At 39.2% G+C, this 12,425-nt stretch overlaps 2 protein-coding genes across 2 annotated transcripts; both read right to left on the bottom strand.

The window, feature by feature from the left end:
• Window positions 1-208: 208 nt before the first annotated feature.
• On the bottom strand, window positions 209-7,879 carry kiaa1191 (KIAA1191 ortholog). Its single transcript, XM_035669188.1, has 8 exons — window positions 7,650-7,879; window positions 6,526-6,644; window positions 6,228-6,415; window positions 5,963-6,074; window positions 5,550-5,677; window positions 2,386-2,537; window positions 2,057-2,235; window positions 209-1,442 (listed from the first exon to the last, which is right to left on the bottom strand). The coding sequence occupies exons 2-8, from the start codon at window positions 6,551-6,553 to the stop codon at window positions 1,237-1,239; spliced, it is 993 nt and encodes a 330-aa protein (XP_035525081.1). The 5' UTR covers window positions 6,554-6,644; window positions 7,650-7,879; the 3' UTR covers window positions 209-1,236.
• Window positions 7,880-11,345: 3,466 nt separating this feature from the next.
• LOC118333740 (C-X-C motif chemokine 6-like) lies at window positions 11,346-12,425 on the bottom strand. Its single transcript, XM_035669520.1, has 4 exons — window positions 12,261-12,425; window positions 11,987-12,107; window positions 11,795-11,872; window positions 11,346-11,670 (listed from the first exon to the last, which is right to left on the bottom strand). The coding sequence occupies exons 1-4, from the start codon at window positions 12,322-12,324 to the stop codon at window positions 11,583-11,585; spliced, it is 351 nt and encodes a 116-aa protein (XP_035525413.1). The 5' UTR covers window positions 12,325-12,425; the 3' UTR covers window positions 11,346-11,582.

Below are 12,425 nucleotides of genomic sequence, written 5' to 3'. Positions count from 1 at the left end.
GTGTGACACTGAAAACTCCGTCAACAACACTTTTCTTCTGAGACGTAACTGCTACAATACTGCATATGCTAATCACAAAACAATGTTTCCCTAACAGTGAGAATATATATGGAATCAATTTATTAATGCGCACAGTATAAGAGAGTAGGCTGATTTTACCATGCACTTATATTTCCATGTTTGCATGTAAAAAGGAACCAGAGAACCATTTTTGCTTGTTAGTATCAGATTTATTTACAGACGTAAGTGGGAGACAATCTCCTTGTGCATTTACTTACTGGAATTCATCAACTTTTTTCAAATAAAACAGCAGGGATTCTTGTGTTGTGACACAAAAAATTATAAATTAAAAATTACCACTTCAATGCTTTGTATTTTTATAGCATGTTGAAACTATATTGAGATGAAATGTAAAAATGTAATAAAGCCACTACTATTTAGTATGAACAATGTGGATTTAAAGCAGAACAATCTGAAAATACTTAAGTTGTAAATAACAATAATAAAAAATAAATCACTTCAGGTCAGCAGTCATACTCTCACAAAGTAAAATAAGATGCTCTTGCACATTATTAAAAGAAAAAGGAAAAAAAAGCTGAGCTTAGATGGCAAGAAAGCAAACACGCTGCAAGTTTAGGCACAATATCAGTCATACCACACTATACTCTGCATGCTCACAGAGAAAAGCACTACACAACAACAAATCAGTGAGCCTATTTTTATTAAAAAAAAAAAAAAAATTAGGCAACTGAGCATTATGAATTGAAATAGCTGGTCAGTATGATTGGCGATGCTAAAGTGATTAACTCGAGCAAAGGGCTGACAAGATATTTCAATAACTTCACTCTCGTGCCAGCACTGACAATGGAACGAGGACAGCAAGGCAAGGCATGCCAGTGCACCCATTACATGACAAAACAACAATAATAATACAAAGCTGTGCCATCTTTAGGTATGACAAATTAAGTTACTTCATATGGTGTTTTATTTGGACCAATGAGTTGGGAGAGATAGGCGGAGGAGGGTGTGGACTAATAGAAGATTATCCATCTATGTAGGTCCACTGGGAGGAGTAACAGTGCGGTGAAGTCACAGAGGCTAGTGAGCTATTCCTAAAGGTAGTCCTGATTCCTCTCAACCTTAGTGGATTTGAAGGGAGGCGGAGGAGAGAGAGAAAGACGGGGAAACAAATGAGCAGAGGTTAGACAGAGATGTAACTACACAGCTTGTCTGTCTTCAGAAACCTGAAGGTGTTAAAACATTCATGTCCCGAGGTTTAAGTTTGTGTGGCCGAGGGGGCGCCCGCTTGCCCTCAATGCCCGAGATCTCAATCTTGGGGGGCATGAAGTTGGCAGGGTCGTCCACCTTGAAGTTGACCTGCGTGTTGGTGCCATCCATAGTAGAGGACTTCTGCATGCCGAAGTAGGACTGAAGTGAGAAGCCTGCAGCAGAGAGGGGGAAGTGGTAGATTGTCATTAATTAAATCAGCTTGTGTGTCATGAGTAAGTTTTAACACCACCTGATCTCCAGTGGTTTCACTTTTCACCTTGCTGCAGTGATGCACAATGATAATAAATAGGAACCAGGACCATGTGACATCACTATTGGGTGTGGTTTCAGGTGCAAAAAAAAGCAAACTTCTAAACCACATTAATGATGCTTATTTATTTTTTTTACTTGTATAACTTGAGTTTTTGTGCTAAAACAATATAACAGTCTAATAATACAATCAATACAATTGTGCATCTTAATTTTTGGGTGGTGGGGCATCCCTTTTGTTCACATTAGGAGCACATACTGTGGCTTCAATAGCCCCACCATGTCACTGGCAGTTCCCCTCTGATTTCAAGAGCCATTCAGTTGCATCTGTGGCAGTGGAACCAGCACTATTGTATTCAGAGACAAAGAGTAAACGCCAGGGCCTCGCCACAGTTATTGTGGCACAGAGTTCAACCTACTGCTACAGGAAACTATACAATCTACTGTGCATCACTACAACATAAAAATACTGCAACACAGCAATACAGCAATACAGTCATGGGTATAAATCTCTAACCTGTGCTGGTTTCAGAGCCTGGGTCAGTGGGGGACTTCTGTACCACAGATCGAGTTCCAAAGAAGTTCCACCTCTCTCCTCCTCCTCCTCCCTCATTTCCTCCCATGTCTGTGCTGGGGCTAAGACTGTTGGGCTCTGGGATGGCAAGAAAAGGCGCAGGACTCAGCTGGAACCAGGTCCTGTATTCCCACCAAGCAAGAGCAAAACATGAACATACAAGCAAACAGGATATGCCATATGGCACCCAATATGACCATGGTGGGAAATGAAGCATGTTAGGATTGCAGCATGTTACATTTTAAATTTGAGCTAAAGATGATGATCCATACCTGCGACTAATAGCCGGTGATGTGTGGGGACTAACACAGGGGGTGACACTGGGGGTGACGGAGGGGGTGACAGAAGGGGTGCCACTTGGGGTGGATTGTGCTGATGTTGTAAGCCTGTCCTCCTTGAAGTCCCCGCTTGGCATTCTCAACTTCTGCACAGACAAGAAAAACAAACATACACGATCAGCCTGTACATCAGAAAGGGATCTAAAAAAAAACAACAGCTGTCTGGTTGTTAATATTTGACTTACGCACTCTGTACAAGCAGCAGACCTGACACAGCACATGTTTGTGACTCATGTGTCAGAGTCACAGAATTGATCTTATTTAGAAAGCAAACACTCCCTGAACACACAATGCAAGAGGTCAGTAGTGTTTTTGTGGACCTGCAGTTTAAAACTAATTAAGTGTGTCAAAGATCTTCAGAGACTATCACCTGTGATCAGGTGGCGTGGGAGGAAAAGAGACAGAGGGGGGAGACAAATGTAATTCAAGATAAAATGATTGTGATTCATGATGTCCCACATTATTATTACACATACAAATGAGCTTTAATAACATAAGCACTGAGCCAAGTTTTATTTAAAAGGACATTACCGCAGAAAATCAAAAAAGCGTTCTCTCTGCAACACCTGCAAAAGCACCAGTCCAAGTGAATATAATCTGCAGCTTTACTCTTCTATTCAAAGCTACTTTTAGATCCTGATACTTTTTAACAAATTCATGTTCAACCATACTCGCCTTGATATTTAGGTTTATTTCAGTAATGATATCTGGAAGTATATTTTCACTGTTCAGTCTCCAGTCAACGCGGAGATATTCCCTTCTACATGTTGAGCGTCCTTCCACACTCTCGTATATGTAGTCCTGCATTCTGCTCAGCGCAGTTGCCAATGTGCAAATGAATAACAGGGTGGCTTTAAATCCCCTGTGTATTTTCTGGCATCCTGTTGAGAGTTCATCACTGCCCCACCTCTACTGAACCTCAGACAGTATTGCAAATTGGGATTCAACAAGATGTTGGCACCGTATTTCTGTATGATTTATAAAGTGCTGCAGCAGTGGAGACAGAAGAAAGCCAAACATGTTACACGCTAGACCCAGTGGCTCTAATATAAGGTAACTATAAGGTAACTATAAGGTATTAGGTGCATTAGGAAGTTAGGTATATATTTTTTTATTAGAAATAAGTAATGATAGCACATGGCAGGCGAAACTAGGATTAGTGTATCATATAAATAAACGTAGCAAAAGTGAAACTACCGCCAGTCTGTTCCACTTTATTTATTATCATTAAGATACATTACATGATTATACCCGAGGGCCACAAACTAAGGTTAGGCTGAGGTTAGATGAGGACATAGCGTACATTTCCTTCGCTCTAGCTATCATTATTATTATTAATTAAACAATATTACTGGTCGGTGTACCGCTAAGGTTAGCAGGAGGCTAAGAGTCACTGCCACAGCTCACCAACTTACTGTGAACAACCTTTAAACTACACACTAAGCTAACGTTACTTAGCACACTTATTTCAACCCAGGTCACCTCTGACTCAGTTATGGGTTACACGGTGTTATGACTACAGTTGACAGTTTACGTTACAGTAATATTAAGCGCTAGATATAGTTTGTTTACTCGGGTTAGCTCAAATGCTAACGGCCTTCTTTCCCGGCCGCAGTGAACAAACAGCCAACAACTAAACACAACCATTTCTCGACATACCTTTTTATGATAAGATTTCTTTGGCGTTCCAGTCCGATGGATTCCTTCATTTTGTCCATAATTTGCTGTTTTAACAAGTTTAAGGGGCTATAATTTCTCGAAAACACAGACTCTACCGTCTGTGCACACAGCAGTGGGCCTTCAAAATGTCTCTTTGTAAGGAGCTCTGTGATTGGTCCGTTTGAGAAAATAAGGGGGCTCGGTTCATTTAAGGGCGTTGCCTGGCAACATCACAGATACAAGCGCCAGTCTATGGAACCAGTGCCGAGCTGGTTATTACGTAATCTGTTTACCGAGATGTCCCATGTTTATCACTCAACAGGCTACAGCAATATGGTATTATTATCATACATTCCCACCATTATTATTGTTTGTTTTAAGTAATAACACAGACACCTAATTGTTGCATTAGGAATATAGTCTTCACAATATGTATATGTAGCCTATATAACTGTACAAATTGTTTTATTCTATTCTATTCTATTCTAATTTAAATATTTACATATGTGTATAGCACGAAGGGGCTATAAATTAGATTTCATTGTGTAACCCGGTGCTGTAAAATAACAAATAAGTGAACCTTGACACCTTGTGATCCTGTGTGTTCAACATCACAACACTGTGTTCAAATGCTACAATAACAGTACATGTGACAGACCAGTTGATAGCATTTGAAACGTGAGCATGTGGGGGTGGGCTATAGTGGGCAGCGAAACTGGACAAATCTAGACAGAAAAGAAAACACAACCTTTGTGCATCCACACAGTCACAGGTACTGTGTGCTGAATCACTAATTCTCATACGAGGTACATGTACCACTGGTGGTACGCGAGCTACCTCTAGTGGTAGGCAGAGGAATCTCTAAAATACTTTTGAAAACAAATGCATTTAAATAAATGTAATACTGTCAAAATACTATAACATTCAAAATGCAAATACAATGAGATTGCTTAAATGTAATTTAAATTCTGCATTTCCTGTAAAATATGTTTCAATATCGGCCTGCTAGAGATACATACATGATTAGTTATGAGCTAAAATGTTATGGCAAGATAGTAAGCGGTGGTAAAATGAATGGTCCAAGAGAATCCCTTTTTCATTAAATTAGCTCTCCAGGATTTAACAACAATAAATAATCTTCTTATTAGGAATAAACTTGCCATCTGGGTTTGTTTTCTATATTTTGATGATAATATTATAATATACCTGATTGCATTTATCATCTGATGAAGGTCAGACCATTTATTGGGGTCTACACTTTGTAATAAACCAGCAGTAAGCAAGTGTGTAGGTGTTTCTTTCCCTTTTATTCCACTTGCGCTGCTCTCTAACCCGCCTGTCACACAGATATTTGTTCAGTTATTTATTATTATTTGAGCGCAGAGAGAAACTGCTCCTTGGCACGTCAAGGCGTCTACCTCACATTTGTTCATACTCACTGGCAGTGTGCTGTCACCAAGTCGGTGAAAGCGCGTCTCCTCGGCAGAGAGCCCCTTGTGGGGAGAATACCCGGCATCTGTCAGCCCTGCCTGGTGCTCAAACCTCTGTAGGTTCTCCTGGGTATGCTCTAAGTTAAGATGGGCATACAATAACAGGGGAGACAAAATTAGTCAGTGTTTTAATATGCTGCACTTCATTATAGCCCGCTGATACTCTGAAGACTGTTTATCCATATTTGGAAGACAAGGCAGCAGCCATTTTGACAATCATTGATAAAGCTTACATAATGCTGTGACGTGTTGTAAAAAAACATATCTGTGTCTATGTGACTTGTATGTCTAAATGTTTAATATAAAATGAAAATAAATGTTCTTAAATGAAATTACTCACACAAACAGGATTGTTGACTTACTGATCATAAGTGAGCTCATTAAAGAGGTGGCTTTGGCTTTCACAACAGGCACTGGGGACTTGGCTGGTGCTGCTGCCTCAAAAGTCAGCAACTTCCCACCACTCTCGCTTTCCTAGTCACACAAGTTTACACTGTTAGGATTATCCTACAAAGGAATTACATAACAAATAGGCGAATGGGTCCAGGCATGCACCTAACCATCAGGAAGAAGTTTCACACAAGCTAGTACAAACAGATCAGACCATAACAACAAACAGGAAAGCACCTCTGCAATGTTCCTGAACTTGTGCTGTGGGATGATGGGGTCTTTCCACAACATATTGACAGCCAAGTCTGGAGGTGGTGAATGCATAGGGGAATCCATATGCTCGTCATAGATGATATTGTGCCGAGTCATTCCAATCGGAGACGAAAAGGCACCGAAGAGACCGGATGACGTGCCAGACTCAAGTGCTGAAGGATGGGAGAGCAAGGGAAATGTTAGAACTGTATTTTGTTTTGCATAAGGATATTTTTGGATACACTCACACATGGCGGCACACAGTATCTAAATCTAAAATTACCTGGAATGTCTCCCCGTCTTGATGCCATTTTGACAGTAGATCAGTGGGCCCGACCACAGGAGACTCTGGAGGTTGACTGGAGGTCCACTCTGCTCTTCTTTGAACTCCAAATCTGAACACTTCATGACATCACACACAGTGTTACATCATCATTAGGCAGATAGAAAGGCCTGCTCCTCCGGCAGTAATAGTGTGCAGTGCACGCAACAACACGTTGATGAAGAAGTGAGGCTAATAAATAAATTCATGCATTAACCTAACCCAGGTTAAGTCAGAGAATAACACATCAGAGAGCTGTATTTACTGTGCACAGCGCATAGTGTCCCGTTTCTGACCTGCTCCAAATAGAACCAGAGTCTAGTTACAGCACTGTCATTAATATCAGTTTATGTCACAGTCACCCTCATATACCAGCCCCTCTTCTTCCCGTGGCAGAGATAAACAGCCAGATTGTGAAGAAAAAGCAGGCTCCTTTTCACAAGGAAATGAAACTTGAATTAAGGAAACACTGTCTGTTTGATAGAACAGAATCTGCAGAGCCAGTTCCTTCTTACATTACACTCTCACTAGTCCTCTTGTATTATGACCAACCTTATGTCTTTTATCAGTGTGCTTTATCAGTCTGTCTGGCCTCACTTTCCATTGGACTCCACCTGCAACCCCCCCACCTCCACTTAAATGAATGATGTCAGGACCGTCCGCCATCTGCAAAACTGAAAACTAAATTCTGTCAGAATTCTTACATTTTGCAGATTTAGGTGGGAAGACTTTAAAGACAACTGTCTCATGTCTGCTGTTGTTCACGTCAGCGCGGTGGGGAGCCAAATACAGTGACTTGCAAAAAAAAAAGAAAGAAAGGGAACCGAAGTCACGCCATAGGCGGGTGTGGGAATATCGTCTGCGATTATTTGAACTATTATTTTTAATAACATTTAGGCTACTTTAAGGGAGGCCACTCCCTTAAATACTAAATACACTATCGAGAATTAAACCACTAATTGTGCTCCATAATCTCAACATGTATTAAATTCCATTATAGCTTGTTAGTTTCTTTATATTGTCCAGTCATTTGCGGCGTTTACATGAAGGAGAATAGCTTGTCATGAATGCTACAGTGTACTTACCTCAACCTGTCAATATTTCCTCTTCTCTCCCGTTGAGATTATTCCACAGCTGCAGTGATTTCTTTGTCGCAGTCGCACCGCTTTGACAGACTGAACGAACAGATAGCCGACCGTGTGTTTGTTCATCGGTTGGTTCATCCATGACTTTTGGACATGCAAAGGGTAAACAAAACGCTGAGAGACGTCCTCAGTGAACGCACCTCGCCGGTTACACAGCCGGCGGAAGTGATCATCTGAAACTTAAAGCCACGCGGCATGTTTGGGGAGAAGTATGGTGCAATATGCATGTTAAGTGTTAAGAGTTTTTATGTGCAACAATGCCAACAAGTGTGAGGGAAAACACCATTTAAATGTCATATTTCAAAACGGAGAGGGTCAGGCAATAGGCTCCTGTAACATTTTGGGGAGGAATTTCAATCGCAGCAAGAACTCCTAATGAATCTTTAATGTATGAAGCATATTTAACTCCCAAAGTGTGTGTGTGTGTGTGTGTGCGTGAATGTGTGTGTGTTTGTATTGGCCACTTTGTGGGGACAGAAATCTGTTCACTCAATTCCCATTTGGGGTCAAAAAGCTTGTCCCCATAAGGAAAACAAAAAAATGTAGCCACAGGTTAGGTTTGGGGTAAATCGCAGGGAACGAATGCCAGAGTGTGTGTGTGTGAGATGGGTGTGTGATGGGTGTAGAGGATTAGCCTATGAGACTCAACTGATCTGAGCCGCCCCTGTCAGAGTTGAGTGGGAACACATGGTTGGTTACTGACCCTGTAATCCCAGAGTCTCCTGTCCTCTGGTAACTGATACATGTAAGGACTTGTAAGACCCATTAACAGTGAACGTAAGACACCTTAGAGTGTGACTCCCTCTGATATTTAATGCTTGGCAACAGTGGCAGACTCAGGCTGTCTGAGGGGCAGGGGTGGGGAGGAAATACAAAAGGGCACCTACTACATGCAGTGGGGCACCAGTATGCAGAAAGTATTGACCTCCACCTTGGATACTGGACCACTGTACAGGGCACTTTTCCAGCACTTCTAAGAGCACCAGAGTCCACCACAGGCTATAGGCCGTTTTGGGACTGGTTCAAATAATTTGTAATAATATGAAACATTACAGCTTCCATTTGAAATAGTCATAGCCAACAATATATAGTCATATTGTACAGGTTGTCTTTTATTTTCTATATAAGATTTTTTCATATTATTGTCGATTTGTGCTTCTTGACCTGCAGTACTTGCTTTTATCTTTCAATGATGTAGTTTACACCAACTGAGAGGAAACAACTTAAAGCACCCGAAAACCTGATTTCAAATGTGAAATATCACGATAATAAATATCAATCTCATAACATTAAATGCTCCATTGATTTGTTTTCTTTTTTTTATTATTAAAAACACAGAAATGACTAAAATGGAGAAAAAACACACACAATCATCTATTTACAAAAACAAATAGGAAATAGAACGGAGATATACTGTACGTGCAGATCAGTATAAATAGAAGATAAATAGACAAAAAGTTTAATTCATTTCACATATACATATCGGAGGTGCTTTTGTTGGGGGTCATAGGTTCATCTAAGCTTCTTATTGATCCAAGGAGTTAAAGAGAGTCAGTTGCAAGCTGTGTTGGTGCTGCCAAGGGAGGTTGAAGTGGAAGTAAACTCAATGGGTCTGGTTGTAGTAGTTTTGTTGTTTAGACCAACTGAGAGGAAACAACTTAAAGCACCCGAAAACCTGATTTCAAATGTGAAATATCAAGATAATAAATATCAATCTCATAACATTAAATATTTGGGATTAAATAAGCAACAATTCAAGTAAAAAATGCTTATCCATATCCTAACTACAACTGTACTACACGTATTACTAAGCAACCAACACACAAGAGGCCCTTTAATACTGTTATCAAATATTAGAATAAGGGTAATTCTATGCTGCGTTAATGGATACTTAACCACTGTTTACTCTACTTAGTTGCTTGAACTGTATCTTTTAATGTGTTAACCTTGGAAGAAACACAGTGATTGAATTTGTTTTACTAGACCTACAAGTTCTTTACACAAGTAAACTGTGTAAATAGAAAAGTGTTTATTAAGCATACATACTGTTAAGGAAGTTTGTTTTAGTAGACTTATAGACATGCACAAACACACACAAGTTTTTTGCAACCAGGACATCAGAAATGACTTTTGTCTCATTAGGACAGGGTTTTGGTCCCTACAAGGACTACTGGTCTCTCTCACACACACACACCACAAAGACAGAGACATTTTCCTGGATTGCTTTTTTTTATTTCAAAAACCTATTTTTGAAACATCTCACTTAGTGTGGCCTCTTCTCTTCTTTTGTCTAATCCTTACAACATACCCAGCATGTGGGTAGGTCGTACCAAAGGAACACCGTGTATTTGAAACCAACTCACGAGGTCTGTTAAACTCTTGCAGAGGTCTGAACTGGTAGTAAACAAATGTGATTACTTTGTATAAAGATTTAAAAGATTAAGTGAGTCACAGATGCTGAACCAAAACATGTTACAACTATAACCAAAAAGGGACTCTTTATCAGTACTCTTCTCTACTAACCAACCAACCACCCGATCTCTTATGATACTATTTCTTTAACCATTGCACTGTAATTTTTACTGTAATTATTTTCCATGAGTTTACAGTAACATATTATATTGATTGTTGTACTGTAATTCTACTTTCCTTTGTGTTTTTTGTTCTTGTAAAAACCTGCATTGGCAAAAGAGAAACTGAATTCTATTTGAGTGTGTTCACAAAGTGATAAGAAAGTGATATAAAGGTAGACAAAATACTAAAGACAGCTGTGTTTTGTATAAAGTACTTTAGTGTGCAGAGTTTAATTTTGACAAAAGAGAGATGTTGTGTTTTCTTTGGCTTGCGTGTAGAGTTTTAACACAACAAGCTAAATTCCCCAAAAGTATGGAAGCACTCACAATAAATTGTAATGATTTTAAGGGAATGAATCAATGAATCATAAATAAAATCATAAAAAGTTGTTTTCCCTTTATGGTTATTGTCCAACTCATTAGTGACTCTCTCCAACTGATGTTCCTCATTGATTGGTGTGTGGCCTGCAGAGGGACATATTCAATCCATTTTCGGTTTTCCACAATAATCAATTGATCCAATAGTTTTCTTTTCAACAAAATGATTTTTCAAGTAGATTCTTTCCAGTGCTTAAATTCTTCAAGACTGTTAGCCTTCCACAGTTTTGGTTTGCAACAGGTCATCATCATTACTTACTAGTGCACGTGCATGTGAGTAAGCAAGATACAGAAAGAGAGACATATTCATTTTATTCTCAGTTGTGTCTCTTTTTTCTTTAATTAAATTCTGAAATATAATTGCATTGTTAACCTTATAAAACTACAAATCTGAATATTAAACTGAAAACAGAATCAAGATAGAGAGTGCACAGTGAAATTAATAAACCAACAGATGATACAACTGTCCAACTTTTGTGTCTATATGTTGATGTGTAGCTGTTATTCCCTCTGTTAAATGGCAGAAATAACACAATCTCCTTTAACACCTGATGTTTTGGAGCCACAGACAAAATGTATTTGCTGCATTGGCAGCCCTGAACCACAAGATAGCACTGTTGATATAGGACACAATTAAAGTGGACATGAAACAGAAAACAATTACTCAATGCTCCATTGATTTGTTTTCTTTTTTTATTATTAAAAACACAGAAATGACTAAAATTGAAAAAAAACACACACAGTCATCTATTTACAAAAACAAATAGGAAATAGAACGGAGATACTGTACGTGCAGATCAGTATAAATAGAAGATAAATAGACAAAAAGTTTCACTCATTTCACATATACATATCGGAGGTGCTTTTGTTGGGGGTCATAGGTTCATCTAAGCTTCTTATTGATCTAAGGAGTTAAAGAGAGTCAGTTGCGAGCTGTGTTGGTGCTGCCAGGGGAGGTTGAAGTGGAAGTAAACTCAGTGGGTCTGGTTGTAGTAGTTTTCTGTTTGGCTCTAGAAATGACAATAATACAAGAAGGACACACATTAGATACATTAAACCAGCGTGATAAAGACATTATGTCACTGTTTGTTACTGTCTTCTATCTCTAACAAATACGTCTGTAAATATACTCACATGATGTTAGCCAGGACTTTTTTCACTGCATTCAACTTGGGGTTCAGGCAATAGCGAAAGCCGCTTTTCAAGGTGACACTGTTGAAATTGACAGTAGAGGTAATGAGTGAGGTCATTTTGTAATTATGACACATTAATATAGTAACATCCCACACTACTGCAATCTTAATAAAATATTTTAGTTTCTCTTACACAATCTCCACTTTTTGACAGAAGATGGTTGCTTGGTAGACCTGGAGGTCCTTAATTTCAGACTTCAAGCCAACAGGTCCTCTGACACGCTGACACAGACACTGCTGTCCTGTTTCACGGACTAGAGAGAAAGACAGAGAAAAAATAATTTAATGTCATTCAAAGGTTTTCCACCATTACATATCAAATGTATAAAAAAAAAACAGATTTTCAACAAACAAACCTCACATTACATGTTTTAAAGTTTTAAATCAGGAAAAATATAAAAACTTACGCTGGGCTTTAGAGATGCAGACCATGACAGCCAGGAGCAGAAACACTTTCATGATGCCAGACATTGTTGGTTTCCTCTTTGGTCAAGATGACACTGGTGTGAAGATGGTAAAAAGGAGCTGTAATAAGTGCAGCTAAAGAGACTAGGTATAAAGCAAAGTCTGCA

Source organism: Morone saxatilis, unplaced genomic scaffold (genome assembly GCF_004916995.1).
Source record: "Morone saxatilis isolate NCDOM2014 unplaced genomic scaffold, NCSU_SB_2.0 Contig22, whole genome shotgun sequence".
Classification (NCBI taxonomy): domain Eukaryota; kingdom Metazoa; phylum Chordata; class Actinopteri; family Moronidae; genus Morone; species Morone saxatilis.
The sequence above is the reverse complement of the archived record's forward strand: the minus strand, read 5'-3'. Positions and strand labels throughout refer to the sequence as shown.